Source organism: Gymnogyps californianus, chromosome 3 (genome assembly GCF_018139145.2).
Source record: "Gymnogyps californianus isolate 813 chromosome 3, ASM1813914v2, whole genome shotgun sequence".
NCBI lineage: Eukaryota > Metazoa > Chordata > Aves > Accipitriformes > Cathartidae > Gymnogyps > Gymnogyps californianus.
The window spans coordinates 56,763,037-56,785,698 of record NC_059473.1 but is presented as its reverse complement, the minus strand read 5'-3'; the positions used below and the strand labels follow the sequence as shown (position 1 = coordinate 56,785,698).

Here is a 22,662-nt window from a genome sequence, read left to right as displayed (position 1 = left end):
TCTTGGCAGAAAGGAGAATTATGAGGAAGCATAACAGCTCCTTTACCCCTTTCCACCGCTGCCTGGCCTTATTCAGGGGCACAAAGAAACACAGAACACATGTGCTCCTCAACAATATGGGTTGGTGACTTTACTGTGCAAGCACACTTGCAGCAGGATCCACATCAGCACATTCCCTAAGAGCAGCTGCAGAAACAGCAAAGTTGGTTTGTACAAGTCCCTCATAATTGTAATGTGTGAGTATCTCAGAACATTTAACAGGTTTATCTTTACAACATTTCCATGAGATAGCATAACTCCATGTTTTCCTGTTTCTTTCATTATAGTCATCTACTGCTGTAAAATTGTCAGAGATATCAGTACAAGCTCTGAAAACAGGAATGCTCCGAGTGTTCAGGAAACTGCCTGAACACTTGAACTGTTCGAGAGGACCTCAGAACAGATTGATGCTTGAGAGAGAGGGGGGGGGGGGGAAAACCCAACAACCAAACAAAAAAAACCCCCAACCACTACATTACATAGTACCCCCTCATGTTATGGAATACCTCCTACTACCTAAAAAAAGAAAAATTATCTTTGAATTTTGCGTTCATTGTAACATTCTTTTAACTTTAAAATCTGGAAAAATCCTCTTTGTTTAGAACTCAACATGAACAGCTAGAAAGATTCCTAATTAATCAGACAAGGTAAAAAAGAATACATATTAGGTTAAGTAACTGCTTTTTCGGACTGATGGATTTATGAATTACAGCAGAAGAGGGATCGATCTACATTTAGTAATCTTTCTTAATTTTAGCAAGCATTAAAAATTAAAGCTGTGATCATATTGATTGGAACAGCAGGTTTAAAAGATTTCAGTGTCAATTTCAGTATGATAATTGGGACTAAAGTTAAATAAATACTTTATTATATTAACCTAAACCCAGAGCCTGAGGTACTAGAAGATAATCACAAACTAGCCACTAAAAGTGAGGGAGCAATGAATGATTTTTTTGTCTGATATTTCTGTTTATACACTGATTTGCCCTGCCTCTATCACTCACTACAGACTGACAGACAACTCCATCATCAGATAGCTGGTAGATGCAGTCCATTTTTACATGGGTTTTGGCCAAATTTGGAAGCAGCACTAAGCACAGGCTACAGAGAGCCTGAAATACAGGCACAATTTTACTTCAGATCTGAGAAGTGCAAACTTAGTGGGATGACACTAGAACATCACGCACTGGCAGAACAAAAAGGATTCATCTTTGCTGTTGCTTATAGGAACTTACTGAGTTAAATTAGCTACTGAAAGGCTTCTTGGTTTTTCCCTGAATGAAGAAAAACCTGCCAAAAAGCACAAGGAAATAACCAGAAATGGCCAGAATTCAATTTTAATAGTTAAGAACAAAAGAAATCTTTCAATTAGTTTACCCTAATATCCATGAGTACAGGATTTCCTGTAATAATAAACTACTAGTCAGCATGTAATAAAAAAGACTACTATAAAAGTGATCGAGCAAATAAAATATATGTAACATTTGAAAAGAATTAAAAACATAACTAGCGCTATGCCTTCTCCCTCTCACTGGAAGATACTGACACTGTTAGATAAGGGAAAGGTATTTTAGTTTGGCTCCCTATAAAAACAGCCACAAGGTCAGACATAAAAGGGGCCGTGTTAGAGACAGCACAATTTGAATTAATTAAGCCCCTTCTCTTTTCTCAGATTCTGATGTCCCATGATTTAGAAACTCCAGAAAGGAGGAGATTGGTATATTTTTTGCATACTTTACAAAATCATTCTTTTCTCTACGTATTGTTATGTTCTTCAGCTAGATATAGAAGTCTGTCGTTATCCTGCAATAAGAGACAAAGCCTTTCGGAAAAGGAAACACAATTTGAAAGAAATAAACTATAACTTCAGAATTAACACATATGTAGCCACATATAGTCAGCACAATTTTGAATACTTATTAACAAAGTCAAATGACATTAGAAGTTTTCCTTATCACATATGGCAAGTTTTGAGTTTTGTGACTGAAGATCTTTAACATTTTATCCGAGTATTAACAGAATATAATTTCAGCTCCAACCTACAATGATTATGTACTGTCCTAGCCACTTGTATCACAGAATGTATTATTTGCATCTCAAATCCATAGTATAATAGGATAATGCAATGCAAATATTTCAGTCTTACAAGCAAAACAGCACAATTCTGAGGAGCCTTTCTGGGTCTTAGGTTACATTACTTATTACAGAAGCAGGCAGACGTATCGTAAACTGATCATGATCCATTTTAAATTTTGTTAGGGCTTTTAGTCTGAGAATTTTTGCCTTTACCACTCCTACTGGTAGGTTGTTCCAGAAACTCACCATTTTGGTAGTTAGGCATCTTCCAGTCTCCAGCATCAATTTATTCATTGCCAGATTACACAGCCCCATGCTCTCTTTTCTCCCATAATCCAGTTGAAACCAATGACATTAGCCAAATGAATAAAGCAAATTGGAAATCCATGCATTACAATATTTTTTAAAGAACTTGTTTTTAAACCCCATGATTAGATATTTAATTGTTTCCCAGACACTGAACACCTATTCAAATTATTTTTAACAGACTATTACTGACTGGATTTGTGCCAAAACACAAGAATAAAGACCTAATATTTAATGTTGTGAGGATGATAACTTTGTAAATACAACCTTGCAAAAATGGAAAGAAAAGTAATGCTTCTATCAATTTAATTCCAACGGTACTATGCCTGTTAACAAAAGGTAATCACAGCAAGCACTTTGATACACATTTCTTACTACCACATAAGACGCACTTTACAGAATTATGGCTAGAAGGGGCCATTAAATCATTTGTATAACACTGTGTGCAGATAAACCACCTGCATATCTAAGATCATAAATTTGTCTAAATACTGCCGCATTAAGACCCATCAGTTGCAGATGGCTAAAACACATCTCCAAGGGAGACACCCATCCTTGATCAGAAATGTCAGGAAATGGGGAATCCAGCACTGGCCTTACATGTTTGCTCCAGTAGTTAAACTAAAAAAGTACGTTAATTTTATTTTGAAGTGTCTCACCTCAATTCACTGTTTAGAAATAAAAGGACATTATTTCCATAGTTCAACTTCTATTTCCAGGTGATTCTTGGTTTTGATTCCTCCTGAAGTAAAATACCCCGACTATAGTATATTTTCTGCCTATGTATTTCAACTTCACAAACTCACAACTCAACTGTTTACTTATTTAAGGTCACTTACACACTTTTCACCATAGGTTTGCACCGGACGTTCATGTAAAAAAAACCCCTTTAATCTAGCGCAAAGTGCAGTTTCACTCTCAAGTCACCGGTAATCATTCAAGATCTTTATGCTCTAACATATATTTCCTCTTCCTAGAGGTATTGTATTTGGTTGCACTAAAATGCATTTTGTTTGAACCAATCCAGTTAACAGATCACTGTATTGGACAGTCTGACATAACTGTTATCTATCATTTCACCAGTCTTTATTCCATCTGCTCCCTAAAACTGATTAATCATTTGCGAAAAGTGCAGTCATCATCTGGTTTTTTGGACCAGATTCTGCTACCAGAGTCTTCCTTGGGCTGAGTTAGATTGCCTTTAAGAACATACGTTGCTGTTCACAGCAACATGTTATATTGTGCAAATAAGTCTGCCAGGGTCTGGCCCTCGACAGGGAAAGAATGACTTGCTTTTATTTTTTCAGAGTTGTTCCATTTCTAGCAAACTCACCTGTATATCTCAAATAAACAGATACAGACAGAGTTTAGGAAAAAAAAAAAGTACATCTAACAGTTCGCTTTGGTTCACTGAAGCCCAGTATAATAAGCTGATGCAAAACTATACTATTAACACTGCACAAACATTACAGTGTGGGTATTGGTGTGTATGACTATATTTTCTTGGAAGCTACAGTTCTATCAGTTTCTACCACTTACTTCAGAAATTATGTAAATGTTTTCACAACTGACAATAAATATTTAAACCAAGGAAAATTATTCCCCCTCCTTCAAAGATACTTTTATCTTTCTATTCCAGACAAAAAAAATAACCCTTCTATTGAGGGACAAAAATACAAAAACCCCAAAAATCTTATCTTTTGAAATGCAGCATGCCAGATTTATGGTTAATATATATCACCCTCCAACGAAAAATGCAGGTTAATACATACACAGTTCTTAGGATAGCCCATGAAGGTGTTTACTGACTGAAATACTGTCACTGAGTCAGCTCTAACAGTTTGATTAGGAAGGATATTGTGCTTCTGAACTACTTCCTATATAAGCCACTTCTCACACTGTAAAGGAAGCCAGAGGAGAAAAATATTCTTACTGCCAGCTAAGAGCTGGACAAACAATCACTCTCACCCAGAAATGTGTGATGGTGGAAGTCTTTTTAGTATACTTCAAACAGTAATTCTAATATATTACAACAGGGAGGTCATTTGCCATTCTTTAATCAATTATGAATTCATGTTTTCCCAGGAAACATTTGTACTCTTATACAATTTGTTTCTCATTTATGTACAGTTTTCAAAATCTGCAGCTTACAGCCACAGTGAGCTGTGAATTACAGTTTTGTTTTATTCTACGGTATTTTTTACGGTCTAGATATTGTGGATGATTCAATTAAATTACATGGTCTTTTACACAAAAAGAAAAGATTAGGGCATACAGATTTCCACATTCTAATTTTCTCAGTTCATCTGCTTAAAGAAGAAAGAAAAATTATCTGTAGCATTTACCTGTAGAAGGCTGGAGGAGCAGCTTCTCTCATCCCAAAGCTGCCCTGTTCGTTTTCAAGGTAATAGGGTACCTGTTGGCTGTGATGATGGATGAAGGGTGAGAGCTGGGGCGCCGTTTGCAAGAACACCACTGGGCTTGGTGGGACATTGTTCAGTGAGTGAAATCCTGCCAGACTGCTGGACCCAAAAGATTCAGAAGTAGGGGCATAACTGAGAGTAGTAGAGCTGTACACTGGAGCCGTAGTACCAAAATCATAAGTGGCCCCTTCTGGGTAGTTAAAAACTCCTGTCTTGTTGCTCTCCACGTACATGTCGCTGAGCGATCTTTCCAGGGGAATCTTCAGCTGAGGTCTGCTCAGTGTCTCCAGTTCAGTGCCTTGAATCTGGTGCAGCAGGGTAACTCCAGAGGTTTTGGTGTGAAGGGTCATGGTCAGTGCTAATGGCAGTGAGCAAGGAACATATCTGCTTTTACTGTCAACAGCGAGATCGGCAGCTGGCAGTCCACCTAAAAAAAATACCAGAACCTATTCTGAGGCTCGGCAGAAATCATAATAAAGCAGCACGACACAGGTATTCCTCTAATCTCGGCAAGGAGGAGGATACAAACAAATGCAGAGTGAGCACTGAAAACGCACATTCTCTCTCTCTCTCCCTCCCTCCCTCTCCCTCTCTCTAACTTTTAGGAACTCATCTGCGCTAATATGCATTACAAGGTGCTGGCCACGAGCCAGGAACTCTTGCCTTGTGCCGACGTTGGTTTAAACATCACTTCAGAAACAATTAGTTTTGGAGTTATACCAAATAATTGTCCCACTAAATGTTACTTCATTCTTACTAGTCGCTTAATTTTTCACTTCAGGGTAGCCAGCGCTCCACAGCAACTAACGGGAAAGAACACTTTAATCCAACCAGGAAGAGTAGTCTAGTGGTCAGGCAGATTACTGCCTTTTATTTCCTCAGCAGGCTCCAATCTATCTGTGCTTATCTCTCCTCCTGTTTGATTCATTTTCATGTTTGCTAGAAATATGTAATGTGTACATTGCAATGACCCTGGGTAGGACTATGCTGTAACTGAGATAGGGCAAAGCAGAATGTGTGTGTGCAAGCGCGTGCATGTGTGTGTGTGTGTGTGTGTAACAAGCCTCAGTCAATAAAACAAGCTAACAAAATTAAAGTGTATGATATCTATGTAGAAAAAAAGGTTTATGATATACTTTCCATCAGTAATAGCAACTTGAAGTCACTAGAGTGTAAAAGTAACATTAAAAAGTGAGGAAAAGCTTTAGATTAGCCTAGAAATTTCTCTCTGCTTCTTTTTAGGCTGTAAAATGATGAAACAAAGCATCATTCACACTTTATCATAGGAAGATCCTAAAAGTTAGGAAAAAAATCATCTGATTGCATAACACATGAAATGAATACGGGAAATTCTTTTTCCTAGTCCTGTGAACAAAAGCTCAGCAAACCCAAATTTTTAAATCAGACTAAAAAATCAAGTAATCTATAATAATCAAATAGGATCTGCTTTAAAATAAACTGAAATGCCTCTCAAAGTTATATTTAGAAGGAAAAAAAAGGGGGAAGAGAGAGAACATAATGAAAAGGTGTGGCATGCATGCTTCATCTTGCAGTCTCTTTCCATATAATTTTAACTTTGCACAAACCAGTTCTCCTGAACCAGCTAAATGAAAACATCCAGAAACTGTTTCAAGCTCTCTAGCTTTATTGCTGTGGTCTGTGGTTCAGTCAGTGAAATAGGTTAATGCCAACCCTAAATGCATTAATATATGGGCTCCAGTTAGTACGCTTTGAATACTAGCAAAGTCCGTGCTATACTTAAACAACTCCACCGTTATTCAGCTCAACCTTCAAAAAACACAAGAAACCGAAAAACTGAATATGCAGGTCACTAATAGCTTCAAGAAAAGTTTACTAAAAATGGTTTTATTTTAGTAATAATACTATGTTTTCAGAACTTCTACTAAAATAGCCAAAGTTATTTATATTTGCAAGATTATTCTGAAGCAATATACGTTCGTACCTCTGCAGGCACACAGCTAAGACAGCAGCGCACACATAAATATGTACTTGATAGATTTCCTCACCCACCCAGCCACCCTCCCTACCCTGTTCAAATTTCAGATTGTAGACTTTGATCAAAGAGATAAGATTGTTTAAATAGCACTGGACTAAACATGTTCCCAGTTAAAAAAATAATAATCAGATGATCATACCCAGCAGTTCAGAAAGTCTTCGAAGAGTTATTCTGAAAATATGCCAGACAGTGTGAGAGGGAAAAAAGAGAGTGTGTGGATGTTTGCATAGAGTGGGCGAACATGCCTCTGCAGAGACTCACAAAACAGCAAGCAAGCATAGCTCTCAGCAGTCAGTCTGCTGGGCTACACAGACTGAAATGAATAGCAGTTACGAGTTTAAGGTCAGTCACTCTTATAGATTTCATTTTGTGCTTCGGTAATACATAGAAAACGCATTATCTCATATTAAACCGCATAATCTGAGAATTAATGTGAATCTGCCTACCATAAGAAGTACCCACTTCTATAGTTTGCTACAAAATGGACTTTAAATTTTTATTTAAAGCATTATCCAACATGTATGCTATTTTAGAATTACTATATTGACATGCAATAAAACGCTCCAGCATAATAGCTATGCAGAAGATGGAAGATATAAGTGCACACAGAGAGTTGACTTCTGAGTGTGTCCTGTGCAACCTCAGTGCTCCTTGCATGCAGTTTTTAAAAACCTCATTAATTATTTTGGAAGGGTTGTGCGTTTTCAGGGAGACAAATATTTAAAATTTCCACCATATGCAACAGCATTAAAACACCCTGTAGGTTTACGTAAAAGCACCCTTACTTCTGCTCCATACTATTTAAACTAAGGACCCTATGAGCAGCTTTCCACAAGCCTGTGTGGAAAGTTACAGTCCTGTCCCCTGAAAGGGCTCAGCAATAGATAGCTGCAGTATTCCTGCAGCACACAGCCCGGTACACATCTCGGAAGAAAAAAAATGTGAGCGCCACCAACGAGATCTTAGGGACTGGCTGGAAAACCCTGTGACAGCATCCTGTCATGTTTGGCTTACTTTTTCTGTGGAAGAAGAGCGAGAGAGCAAGAAAGGGCAAGGGTGAGGCAGGGATTTAGTCAAGCCAAATCCCATGAAGAAGTTGAAATTTTGATTTGTGTGTACTGCAAAAAATCAATTCTTGATTCTGCATACTATATGTGGGATTTTTAGATATAAAAAAGCTATGAAATGCAACAGATTATCAGAAGGGGTTATTTTTCTTGTCCTGCATGGTGATGACTATCCTGCTTGCTCCAAATTAACACATGCTGCTAATTCACCCTGCTTTAGAGATGGCATTAGATGCGTCTGCTTGTGGGCTCACCCCCCAGAAAAATGAGACCTAAGTTTCTAAAACCTGGTCTTTGTGCTTAAAGGCCAGGACTTACTCCACCATCCAGTTTAATCACTCTGATCTATTAGATGTCAGGTTTTACATGTTATGAGCACAATATGGAAATGTGTACAGGATATACAATAATATTTGGTACTTTTTACCAGTGGACAAGAAGTCTATGCAAAAATTTGGTTTTGCTAAATCGCACTTCATGTATGCCTTTAAAAATATGCAGATCTCATACAGAATGGCTTGCCTCATTCACTGTGTATTTTTTAAAAAAATCACATGTAGTAACAACAGAGAGTAAATAAAAACATGAATTGGCTGCAGCATCTTCATTTCCAGTGCTAGACAGAAGTGTGCAAAAAATACTTAGTCAATGGGAAGTCTACCTTTTCAGATTTGGTAATTTCTCCAGTAATGTTTATACAACTGCAACTAAGCTGCCCTATGTATTTCTCTCACCTTAATGAAGGCCTAATATTGTTTTGGAGTTACTGAGCACATACTACAGGAGAAAGTCATCTATCCCAGTCTTCCTCAGACACCCATAAAAAACAGAGGGAAACTGGTTCTACAAAATCTGAAGATTTGCTAAATTTGTATCAGGTATAGATTGTTTTTTTGCCATATTTCTGAAGTTTGGGAATATACAAATAAAATTAATGCTGGCTTTGATCCATCCAGATTTATGCATACACAGTATGCATGCATATGTTAAAATAGGGAAGAAACCGGAAGGAAAGAGAGAATGAGCAATTAATGAATACTGAAGAAACAGGAGGGGACAGTCCACTGTGACTGAGAAGCACTACAGACACGTCGGCAAGGAAGGTCAAAGCAGAAATTGCTTCTTCATACATAGTGATTTTTAGTGAGACTGGGTCAAGAGATGAGTTTCTGAAACCGTCAGGATTCAGACACTATCCTTCTCATGGAAATGAGAAATGAATCGATTAAATGAAAGCAAGTAACTGATTAAATCCTGTGTTCCCTTTTTAAAATGTTAACCTTTCTATTTTCCTTTTCTAGATATGCCAGAGTTCCAGTGCCTAACTCAGATTTTCCAGAGTGAGGAGTTTACTCTAAATTACACTAATAAAGTACCAAATGTAGTAACATTAAAACTAAATCACATTTCTGTGACTCTGTGGTTAAATTAGTATCATTTACAGCTGAAGAATATTTAAATATGTTTCTAAACACAAATACTGCTCATTTTGATTCATTGATGAACAGTTTGCCTCTAGTTTTTACATTTCTGTCTTTTTTTTTGTCTTTTTTTTTTTGTTGTTGTTGACAAACTGCTAGAGTAATCAGATTAAGCTAGCAAAGTCATGCATAGTGCAGTTTGGCTCAACCGGACCATCAGTCCAACACCCTTACCCGCTACAAACAGGAGAGTACTGAATCAAATTCAGGATTCTTACCATAACGGACAACATGAACATATTTTCACTTCAAAACTAGAACATAGCTTAAAAAGAGAAGTAGCCTCCTTCCACTGATTGCAAATAATTTGGCACCAGCAAAATGGACTCAGAATCAGAAAAAGGAAAAGGATAGATAAAAATTGTAGAAAATATTACTCTAACTTATCTAAATAACCAAAAGAAGGTTTGGGGATTTCCAGTGTCATCAGCAATTTTCTATTAACAAAAAGTCCTGAAAGCCAGTCAGAGAATGGTAACAAAATAAATTCACTTTATAGGGAGAAAAAAAAGAAAAAGAAAAGGATCAAGAAACAGCCTGAACAGATTCTTGATCTTGGACAAGATAAAATAACAGTTTGAGGGAAAAGGAGATGAAAGTGAAAACAATACACAAAGACTATTCAAATTCTAGGAATCTTTAAAGATAGTAAAACTCCTAATCCTATAATGGGTTCTTTTCAGCACTAGTTTTAGTAAGTATTCTAACAAAAAATGGTAAACTCAGAACTTAGAACATATACTATAAATTTTCCATAAACCTGCTGACAGTAAGAGACCATAAACTTTGTCACTTTGGTTCCACAGCTATAAAGACAGAAGCTTTTTTTAGCTGCTGCAATTAAAGAAGAATCTATTGCACATAACAGGAGGAACATTATGTTTTTCCAAGATTCCACTGTAATATTACAGAGAAATTATGTTGTGTTTAGTCCAGTGAGGAAACTCCTCAAGATAGACAGCTGGAGAACAGCACCATCTACCCCACTGCTTTATAAATCTTCTCTAAAAAAAAAAATAAATAAAATAAAATTAAAGCCCTTGATACCACTAGGCAAAGCAAGAGGTATGCTTAAAAATTCCTTAGGCTCTTAGTAGAGATAAGTGTTTCACCCTGTTACTGGGAGTTTGATACAAAGATGTATACCTTTTTTTTCTCCCAAATAACTTACCAAAAACAGCCATGGCACCAAAAGGCTGGACCCAAGATTTTTCATTCTAAATTTATGTTTTAGTTTGGTTTTACTGTTAAAAGGGTACTTCCTGCTTTCACATGTCAAATGTAAGTAGAGAATTTGAGAACATTTGCTCAAAATAGATCTTATTCCAAACAGGGAACTGTGGAATACAATTATTCCACACATACGTTCATAAATTTACAACATTTAAGTATACCTTCGGTTTTACCTATACTCTGTGTGAAAAGATCTATTACATACTTTGAAATTATTTGTGTAATCAAGAGAAAAAAATAGGCTGGGATGTCAGCATAGCTTTTTGGTAAAGTATTCTGATACTGTAAATTTTAAGACTTTGTTTACAGCTATTTACGGTACTATAAGATTTTAGCCATTCAGGTGGAAATTTTACATGTCAGTGATGAGCTCAGAGGGAATAATTTGGAATTATCTGAGCCAATTGGAAAGAAATTTGTTGCTTTTCCCTCCTTAAAGATTTCTAGAAACCCTTTTTTGAAACAAGAAACCCTTTTTGCTATAGCAAATGAGGGTTTTGGAGCAGGAACTTTGAATCTGGCAGGGAGCTGAAACTGTGTGTCACAAAACTGCCTTTTGCTATTCCTCTGAAACTCCATCCACATTTGGCCAATTTTTCAACCTTTTAAAAATTGCAAGTTTCTAGGAGTTAAGATTTCTAAAAGCTCTCTCCTGACTGAGCCTGCTCTCTCCTCTCTCAGATCCTAGTCCTGACTAGACTGGGCACAAAACTTCCCAAAAGAGTGCATGACATGCTACCATCAGGACTAGTATAGATACAGAAAGTTTTCCCCTTTCATTACTCTTCTGGGGCAGAGTAAGAGTCTGGGCTTAAATGCAGATTGTGTCAGTTATAATACTGAATTTCAGTCCCCAGATGTACAGACTGAATCTCCTGACACCAAAATGGGGCACCATCTGCCTTTTCAATTCAACATTAGAAAACAACATGCAGAAATGTACCCTTTCCTAAAGGAATAGCAGACATGCTGTAATATAACTAGCTTGTGCATTTCTTCAGTTTTTTGTACCTAAGAAAGATGGGAGAGGATAAGACTAAACAATTGTGCCCAACTTATACAGAGTAAATGACTTACTACATACGTAAAATGGGCCAAAATACCTGAGTACTCTGGACAAACTCAAAAGATATTAGCAAATACTGATGTTTCAAAGAGTTAGCAGATGTTTTCACGGAGGCAGAAAAACAGAAGAAAAGAGACATTTCTCTGCTTTCCTACACAAAATGTTAACCGCCTGTGAACAAAGACGTTCACTGCTAGAAAAGCAACAATACTGTGATTTAACGTTAAGAAACATTTCCTGCTTAATCACAAACGCAACGTCTTAACAGACCCTTTCTCATGGATCTAGCTTCATCTAAAAATAAGAATGAGCTCTGAAATGCAAAACTGGAGCTTAGTGTCCCATGTTCATATTCATTTGTTCTGTTTATATCAAAGACAAATGGAATGGAGTGACTGATCACCATGAGTTAGTGTTCTGAAAACCGCCTAGCAAGAAAACTTTGAAAGTCTTCAGAAGACAGTTTTGTATCTATTGAGATTGGCTCTAAGGGTGAGGCATCTTCAAAATGATCAAATATTACCATGTCTGGGCTCCCAAAAATAGTCAGAAATGAGCCACATGCTTAATCCCATTTATGTGGCAATATAAACAAAACTGACAAGTTTTGTTTATGAGATTTAAGGTGTGAAAGCTGCGCACAAAATTTCAGCATTGCCCAGCCAGGTAAGACAACTGTTGTACAACTTACTTCTAGTCGCCACAGGATAGTGTGAGGAAACAAGTGCTGAAACAAGCTCCAAATCTAGGAGCAGGATATCTTGGAGGAGAGATGTGGGAACGGTGTGGGTAGAGGGGGAGATTTGTATCTGAATGAACTCTTAGGAAATGCCTAAAAAAGATTGCTTATAAAAGCAAGCCTGCTTCCCCAACCTGACAGCATAAGCTTTGCACAAGAACTGACCCTTTAGGCACGGGTTAAGTGTGTGTTTTACCTAGAAGACAGCATGAAGAAGCCTCTCAGATACCATTATAAATTTGCAACTGTGATACCTGTGTTCCACATCTGTAAATTCTTTATTTAGTTTAACCCTGAAGTACCCTGGGGTGATTTGAGGCTAACTGGCACACACCCCAGTACACCATCCCTATGGAAGAGTAAGTCTTTAAACTGATGAAGTACCATTAGTATAGCACATACTATAACACATTTCTTCAGATGACTTAAAAGATAGGTTGTACCTCTGTTGAACTACACAGACCAATTTGAACATTAGTAATACAGGAATCTATGAGGAAAAAACATCTTACAGATATCAGGATTAATCCAAAAAATCATCTTTTTGACATGGAAGAATGACAGAGCATGTGGAACACATGTAAACATTTTTATTTCCCCTGCCTTTGCCCCCACCCCTCCCCCCAGGGTCTTGCATTGTTTCAGCAGGTTTGCTTAGTGGATGTCAGCTCCAGTTGCTAATCAGTCATATTTCTAATTAATTGGCCTCACTCACAGTATTATTTTTCAAGACTCATTTTCCTACCAAATGCTTGACTGTGTACTGAGCAACAAGAGCCTCTCAGACTTCAGTTTTAAACATGTGTATGTAAGTGCTCTTGTGCAAGTGCACCCATGGGCATGCAAAATATGCATGATGACATTCTCCTCAGGTAAACTCTCTCAGCTCTCTCAAATACTGCACTATAAGACTACCTTTTTTGGTATATCTTGTTGTAGTTTCAAGTTACACTGCAACTGATACCTAAAACAGGTCCAGCTCTATTTTTTCAAAAGACACATTTACTAACAGATGAAGAACTAAAGAGAGACACCAGTGCTTAGCCATCTTATAATCTCCACACTTAAAGAGGAGGCCTCAAATTAGGCCTATCAATGTGAGACTTCCTGTTACCCTTACTCCCTTTTGGGTCTCCCAGTACAAGAAGCAAGGCCAGAGGCCCCAAGGTGGTCAGTCTATGTAAGGACAACCTCAGGCAGCAGGGCCTGCTCAAATTGTAAGAAAAAAGGCTCAGGGAGACCTTATTGCTATCTACAACCATCTGATCAGAGAATATAGAAAATACAGAGCCAGACTCTTCTTGGAGGTACACAGTGACAGTCCAAGAGGCAACAGGACACAAGTTGGACTATGGGAAATTCCGATTAGATATTAAGTATAAACGTTTATCATGAGAGTGGCCAAATACTGGAAAAGGCTGTCCAGAGGTGCTGGGAACTGCCTGTCCTTTGAGGATGAGACTCGACTTTGAGCTGAAGACTCAATTGGACAAGTCCCTGAGCAACCTGATCTAAAAAAACCTTCTTTGAGCAGGGGTTTGGACTAGATGACATCTTGACATCCCTTCCAATTTATTCTATGATTCTATGCATCTAATACACAGATCTGCAACAAAATACTCAGAAGATATTAATTACTTTGATGCTGATATATTTCCCCATTCTCCACAGGTGCCTGATTTCTAGATCCCATTTCATGGTTTCAACCCTTCTGCTGCTCTTTCATCAAGACATCTGCCTTTTTTAATTGGTCTGCTATTTTCCCTAAATTAGATAGGAATTTAGGAAGCTCCATGGGCAAATTCAACCTTCCCCTCAACTCATCTACTCACTGGCCTGATCAACGTATTACAGTCTCAGTTTCCTATCATAATCTGAGTCAGGAAGGAAAAAAAAAAAATCTATTGGCCTGACTGTACCTTCTCAGCATTGCTGTAAACTACTCCAGTCCTTATCCAAAATACCTTTGCTGCCCATTGCCCCAGTAATGGACCTACCTGTTCTTAGTAGTCAACGGCACACATATGTTTGAACATCCACCAAGACAGAGGCAGTAAGTAGTCAGCCATCTTTTGTGGCTTCCACAAAACAAAACCAGCTGCCTCTTTTGAGGGAGATGACTGTCTTTATCAAAAGACTCATTCTGAAGTGTCATTCCATGGGTCTATTTCCCTCTGTCAATGTTTTTCCATGCATACATATGATGCAGGGATATGTACAGTAAAGTGACCAGAGTGCCCAAGTGTTTAGAAGGCAGAGCCTAACCCCAAATCAGAAGACAATGTAGAATCAATCTTATGGCATGACCTAGTTTCTTCACTCTATTTCTCTCCAGTAATGGTATTCAAATGTACTACATTTGGTTTTAACACTTCACACATTCACATTTCCTTCCTAGAAGCTGATCCTCCAATTGAAAGGTCCTTCTGGTGAGGCTAACCCTATCACCTCAAGAAGTTATACTTATTGTGACCATGAGGCCAAGATAAGTCTTCACCCAAATGGCTTGGAAAAGTCTTGGTGCTTCAGCATCCCATTCTTGTCTACCAGCTGCTGGTAGCAGAAGTCCTTCATTTTCTGGGTCTCCTCAGAGAAAGGGATTTGCTTTAGTTATTCCACTAATCATTGTCAATCAATCTTCTCTGCTATTGCAAGCATGGCTACATGTACCTGTGAATAATCTGCAGCCAGCACATCAAGTCCCGTTGTGTACCTTAGCTTCTCTCTATCCAATTAGAGATTATCACAGAGCCAGTGGACTGTTGCCAGTGCCACACAAGGAAGGTGTGTCAATTTACCTCTGGGCCTATTCTCACAAGCCTCAAGTCCAAAAGGGGTATCAGTTGTTGAACTAATCAGTGTTGCTATACATTTTTCTGTATTCTCTCGATGTCAAGAACTGGCTTGTTATTGCCACCACCAGTCCAGCAACAACTACAGTCACATCTGAGTGGCTCATTGCTGGCACTGGTCATCCATCTGACATATACTCTAGGAAAGCACAGTCAGACAGCAAAAGTTCATTAAAAATGATCATGTCCAGCAGGGAAGGTACTGACTGTAGTCATCCTGTGCAGACCCCAAATGAAACAGCAAATTCAATATTCTAGAGAGAAAAAGTGTGGTAGATGTTGTAGGGAAAGACGTCATGAGTTAAGGCCTTTGTAACTGGGAGCCATGTCTTCTGTTCTAGTGTACTTTTTAAAATTCTCAAACATCAGTTAACAAAATATTTCTTAATTCTAACAAAAATTCAGCCCTTCTAGAAGAGAAGTCTCAGTAAGAGTTTCCCTCAGAAGATATGATTCCATTTAAGTAGCGGAAATGTACCAGCTATATTAAAAGATGCATTTTGGTGCTAATTAGCAGCTTCTTCCAAAACAGTTATAGTGAAGACATGCAGGACCAGGAAGATCTTGAAACGAATCCTTATACGACATTTTCTGATACATTTACTTTTTTTATTTGAAAAAAGTGATAGGGATTGTATTAAATATATAGTCCTAAATAAGGTTGTGCTATATCTTCTATGATAATATGAATCAGTCACTGCCTTCAGTGGAACTGATCATGATGAGCTAAGTTAAAAATGAGTTTAAGTGCTTTGCTGGATCAGGGCCTAAGTCTCTGATCCTCACACACACATCATCTCCAACCATCAGAGAAGTCCAAAATTAACAGCCACAGAGGTTATATCTCATTCTTTGGGAATAACTTGCAAGCTTTCCAAAATTCTGTTTCTGTGATATAAAGTACACTCCTTACTCCAGAGAAGAAGTCCAATTTTTAAACTGACTTAACAACAAGCCTACAAGCATGGCCAATGGAATCTGAACCAAAAAGCAATGTGAAACACTCAGTTCTATAGCGATTGTTATTTGTACTCAGGAGCACCTAAGATCACCATCAGAAATTAGGTTCTTGTTGTGCTAAGTACAATGTATACTTAGAACAAAGAATGTTTACTTAATAGTCCAGATTTAAATATCCAGGCTTATACTAGTGACTGAAAATAACACACTTAAAGAGTTTCTCCATTTCTTCACAAAGTTCAAATAGACCTGATAATGTATCTATCTCCTGCTTCCATTATGAGGTTGCATTGTTTAACAGAACTGAAGTCTGTTTTCTGAACTCTAAATATAAAATCTTTTGATCAAGCTATCAAACAATTCAACAACTGCAAATACAAGAAACCTATACAGAACTAAAGAATTAGCACTAACAGCAATTGTTCAAAAAATCAGGGAGTTACAAAGTAGGCAATTGCAAAGGACAGTCACAAACTAGCAATAATGTAACTGAAGCATCAATATATGATACACCTGCTGAAGACTTCAGTTCTTGCCAGAACAATCATGAGCAACAAAATCATACAACTTCAGTGTTGTCTAACCAGCATCAAACAGAAAATGGTGTCACAATCATCTGCAGTACACCCTGTCTCAAGGAGACGGGAAACAAAACCAACCCAAAAAGAAAGGAAAAGCAGGAAAAAAAAGTAGGCTTCTGGTGGGTGAAATCTTTCAAAGTCACTTCTATGCTTCTGTAGAAAGACAAAAATGCATTGTCATCTGTCAAGCGGAACAAATAGGACCTTAGTGATTCAGTAACAGTTGCACTCTCTTGGCAGATATTAGCTTGTTTAAGGCAGGCAAGATCAAAGGAAGTAACTGGATGCCAACAGAAAAAAAAAAAAAAGAAAGAAAAAAAGGTCAAAGTTATTTATTATTTCAGCATTCCCCTATCTTTATTTGTTCTTCCACCATTTTCATTGTTTTGTGCAACAAGATGGAGGTCTTCCTGAAACAGAGCAGTCAATAATTTAATGCAATGGTTCTTTTGCAATACAGGCTCTCCTATAAGCTCAGAAACCCATCAGAGCAAAAGGTTTCCTATTCCTAAGGGTGCATGAAATACACAGTTCCACATACCCATTTAGCACAATGGTCTACAAGCCACAGAAAAAGTTATTAGCTATTAGCAATAAATTAGAAAGACAGAAAGAATGAACAGCAATCATTGGCATTAGAGATGTCTAGTATAAGAATATTGATATTTGATTTGAAACTATAGGAAAACCAGAGTTACTATTAACTTGTTGCCATTTTTCCAAGGAAGTGAGGTTACAGCTGCAAAACCTTTAAAAGCTGCAAGCACTACTATCACAGACTTCTTACACCTGTGGTAAATTAATTTAAATTTAAGTAATATTTTTTGCCTGGAGAAATATAAAGAAATTTAAGTTCTTATTGTGTAACTAAGGGATAGGGTTATTCTTAATAATTCCTAAACGAGATCTTGCCACGATCAAAACCTCAGCAATGCATTACTTGTGCAACATAACAGAGAGAAAGGACAGATCTGTACTATGCAAAGACAACTGATATGTAGACTCCCAAGCCATCTTTACATGTCTTAGCTCTGGAACGTGAAGAGAATGCTGCTAGCATGGTGCCATGCTCTGGATGACTAACCCCTGTCTCACAGACAGCATAACGCCAATATGGTTATATTGCTTTGTATACCAAGTTACTGTCTCTGTACTGTGTAATATATGAACTAATTCAGGCAGTAATACTGCATGGTTCTTTCTATTACACTTCTTCAAGTAGGATAGGTATGCTTAGAAAAGCCTCTTGACACGAAATAAAAATGCTTACTAGTGTAGACTCTCCACTGTATTGATTCTCCTTCCCTGAGTACAAAAAGTCCCTGCCTCATTAGAGCTATATGGACTGGTGACACGTTACAGCCCAGAACCAACGTGGTGACATTGCAAATGGCACCAGAAAGGCTGAAGCTCCTACAAGGAGATTAGCATGCAGAGGCCAGTGTCAGCCGCCCTCATCAGAGGTGGCTGAGCAATGAAGAGGTGACAATGAAGATGCTGAAAGCATCTTCCTCAGGGAAGTACTGCATTTAGTAAGCTACAGGTAGATGAAACTCCAGGCTGCTTCTATTCTAGTGAAAATACGACATACCTGCAGACTCTCTGCAATTGTACTATTAACTGTTGCAATATTCCCTGGGATAAGTTTGGCATGTGCCAAACAGCACTACCCCAAACTATTCCTGAGCTTGAGATATTAAAAAATTACAGGACCATTCCTATTATTTAGTTTGCACCCATCCACCACTTCATGGAAACTATTAGCACAGATGCAAGCTATTCCAGGACAATTGGTCCAGCTGCCTGGGAATAATCTTGGGTGTATTTGGTTTATGTTTGTAGCTAAAGCCCCTGGCTTTTAAGTTTGATCCAAAAGACTGATTCGCAACCTGCTTGTTAGGTGCCAAAGTTCAGGAGCAATGCAGACTGTTAAAGCCAGGGCATGCCTCACTCCCAGCAGCTTCAGCATGACTTGAGCATGCACAGTGAGTCGCTGGGCGTTTCTGACCTGAAATGGTCAAGGGAGCATTTGCAAGGCACAGAGGAAACACATCCCTGTTTCAGTCTTCAGGGAATTCAACTTCCTGAAAGCCAGCCTGGAAGTCAATCTTTCGTGCTTAGCAGGGTTTTAAAAAGAATAGTTCTGCAACACAAGTCAAGTGATTTAGCAGTGAACTGTTGACAAAAGCGGTGGTATCCCTCCTCCTGCTTTTGCATTCCTGCCTCTTTCCATGTTTCCAGTCTGGAGAATGACATTAACAAAAAGCTTTGGTTGTTTTCTGAAAGGTAAGTATCATGCTGGTGCAGCTCTTGGGCCAGCTCAGGAGAAGCTGCAGGAGCACACGGCCAGAGTGAAGAGGGAGACCACCCTGTTCAGCTGGCCCTTAGATTAATTTAAAAGCACACTCAAAGAGAACAAGTTAAAGCAGAAAAGATGCAAACTGCCAAAGGGACATTTGTCTGCCACATATTCACATCGGTCATGATGAAAATGAATCAAATATACCATGGATTATGTATACTTATTACATGGCTTTTTGGTTTTCTGTTATCTGTATTATATTATGTTCTCCTTAACAAATAATTTTGTTTTATCTGAAGATTCAATGTTTGCAACAGAAAAAATAGTCCCTGCTTAAGATCAAGAAGTATTTTGCTTTTCACAAGTTTTTATGAGGATGTTCAGTTCATTTTTTTCCACATTTCTATGCAAAAAACCAAGCAGCAAGATAAACCACTTTTAAGAGGAACTTCTAAATATTTGTAATTAGCCAATGCTGATGAAGAACAATATACATAATTACTACTAAAATTATTTGACTCAATTCCACAGTGACATTGAGTCCTGAATTTTTTTTACTAGAAGAGAAATATTTATTTAGAATATATACTATTTAATTTTTAAAAGTAAAATAAAGTATAACGTTAATTTCAATAACTAAAAGTTACAGGTTGAGTGACAAAGATCAAAAATTGTTCATCCATAATATTAAGAATATTAAGACTTTTTTTCCTTCAGAGTTAAAGGTAGTTTCACACAGGATTTAAAAGGCTGTTGCAGGCAAAATACTACGGCTGACAGATCACTTTGCTCTAATATAGCAGCAATTCCTGTATGCCTATGTTTCTGTTTTTCAGAGAAAGATTGAATGTGGGTAGATGAAATTACAAGAATATTCATTATCACACTATCATTGAAAGCCTACATCTGCTACTGAGGGAGAAAAATATTTGTCCTTGTTTTCCACCATCATATGGTCACTGCTCATTAGCCAAAAGAGCTCCAAAGCTGTAGAATGAACTCCAGTCTGCAAAATCTGCACCACCCAGAACGCACATGCATAAACACCCATGACTACTGACAGAGGACTACTTATATACTTTTGCCAGCAATCCTTGCAATATATTTTTGTATTCCAAATAACAGAATAAGTATTACACAGCTTTCTACCTAAATAATAGTTTGTACACTAAAATGTACCTCAACAAAAATCCTCACATTTCAGTCTTCAGATATTAAAAATTGCTAGAATGTCTCTTCTTATGTAGTCTGGGTCCTGACACTAATATACATCAATAAATCATTTGGAAGCAGATGTAAAAGTTACTCTTTCCATGCAAAATTTTATCCTTCAATATTCACAGTTCTAGTTTGGATGAAAATTAGTTTGTATTCTTTTACAAATGTTTCAGTGAGTCATTTTTGAGAGATTGATCCACTGAATGTCTGTGTGTCATTCTGAAATATATTTACCGAGATAAGGATTTTAAGGCAAGTACCTGGAATTTACTTGAACAGGTGTTTTTCTTAAGCTTGTACCATAAATCAGTTTTATCAGTTTTAGAAATGAGACACGAGTTGAATTTGTTCACGTTACTTAATTTGACTATGCTTAACGATATTACGGCAGTTTCAAGTCAAGTGTAGACGCTATGTGTGCTCAGAGACTGCGATGGTTGTCAGGTTGTATTTTGGGTGATATACAAAAATGGTTGCTTATCAGTCCACAATATATGTTGAACACTGATGACTTGTAAAGATATCTCTGACTTCATTGTGTGGGATCCATGCTCCAAAAATTTCCACAATATAATTTTAGCAGTGGAAATTGTCGTTTCAGGACTTCAGACACAGCTTATTTTCCCAGGCAGTTCAACCCACTCTTCCCCATATAGTATTCTTAACTTGCTGTTCATTGTTCATGATCAAACAACATAAAACATAATTTTACACGAAAAATAAAAGCACTATTAAAAATCTACATCTGCTCTGTGACAAAACAGAAGTGTATGCTGAATGCAGATGGCTACTTATTTTATCTGAGGTATCCAAACCCCATAAAACTGCCCTTGATAAAACTGAATAAACTTTATCTAAACTTAAGAAGTAACTGACAAATTTGCATGATGAGCACGACTGTGTCCCCACTTAAATCAATGAATAAACCCTGTAAAATTAATAGGATTATCCACAAATAAATTTTCAACAATGCTATGTTAAAATAATACGGCCCTTCTTATTAAAAGAAAAAAAAAAAAAAACACAAAAAACCCCACACTGCTAGGTAGTATTACTTTACCCTATTTCTGCTTTGAAATGTTGATTCTGAGGAAATACAGAAGCAAATGCTGTGACAGAGCCTCACTGACAGAATTAACAGTTGATTTTGTGACAAGAATCTGTCACTGATTGCTTACATTCTACAAATCTAAGCAAAAAACACCTTAAAAGATACTGTAGCAGCAATATCTGAACTCCAGCAAAGTTGAATGGTTTTTATTTTTTTAAGTGTTCAGTTTTTCTGCTTTGAAGGAATAAACTGTCACTTATTTTAATCTCCCATTCCTTGTCAGTAATGGCTAGGGATATGCTATAACACCTCTATCCAAGAACATTTGACTTCTTGTGCTCTCATGGATGGAAGTCCGTGAAGGAAAACAGAATAACCTTACCATTTTAAAACACATTCTAGGTAAACTTGTTCATTTTGCAGAGCAGTGACAAAATGTATCCATTTGCGCTTCATGTTCTCTTCCTTTAATAGACACAGCAACTTTAAAATCATATTTGGCAAAAATAAAACAGGCTTTCTATCAAAAGCCATCATATTTCAAGAACAGATTTAGAGGCAAGAACTACCTGATCCTATAGTATTTTGGGCTTTTCTACCTAAATATGTTAAAAAACATCAACATGGATTTGAGTGCTTAAAAAAATTTATAGCTACAAACATTGTAATAAATAAAACAGAGCCTGAAGCTCAGTTAGCACTCTACAAAAATCCTGAAAATAGCCAAAGCCTTCTAACACACTATTTTTTTCAGCCTTTCTAAAAACCCCCAAACATGCTGATCTTGCAATAGCGTTTGCAAGTCAATACATCCGGCTTACACAGGACAGATATGAGGGCATGAGATCCAAGCAGTTGAGCCGTTTACTTTATATTTCACATAAGTTACTTAATAGCTTCATGTCACCAGCTTCCTTTCTCCTAAGCCAAAGCAGCTCCATTAACGCATCCTTCCTGATTGAAGGTACAGCACAACCAACTTGAAGTGTGAATTATTTTCTCAAGTAAAGTTTCGTAGGCTCACGTTTCTTAAAAACATAGCTCAGAAAGAAGCAATCAGAAGAGAACAGTGTGAACAATCCTAGTGTGAAACTTTAGATACTATAATCTCATCTCAAAGAGATGGAAGCACATATAGCATCACAGAAACCAGCCTCCAGAAGAAAAGGTTACTGCCTTCAAGACAGAAATGGAAGGAACATTAATTTTTAGCAAAATTGAGGCCTGATCATCTCCTGGAAGCTGAAGGCT

The 22,662-nt window shown here is 37.5% G+C and overlaps 1 protein-coding gene across 1 annotated transcript in view; it reads right to left on the bottom strand.

Annotated features, from left to right (window-relative positions):
• The window catches only part of ESR1 (estrogen receptor 1), a 112,962-nt gene extending 107,697 nt beyond the window's left edge, over positions 1-5,265 (bottom strand). The window contains 1 exon segment of the mRNA XM_050893423.1: positions 4,767-5,265. Within this exon segment, the coding sequence (XP_050749380.1) occupies positions 4,767-5,194 (428 nt within the window). The 5' untranslated portion in view covers positions 5,195-5,265.
• Between the last annotated feature and the right edge of the window lie 17,397 nt (positions 5,266-22,662).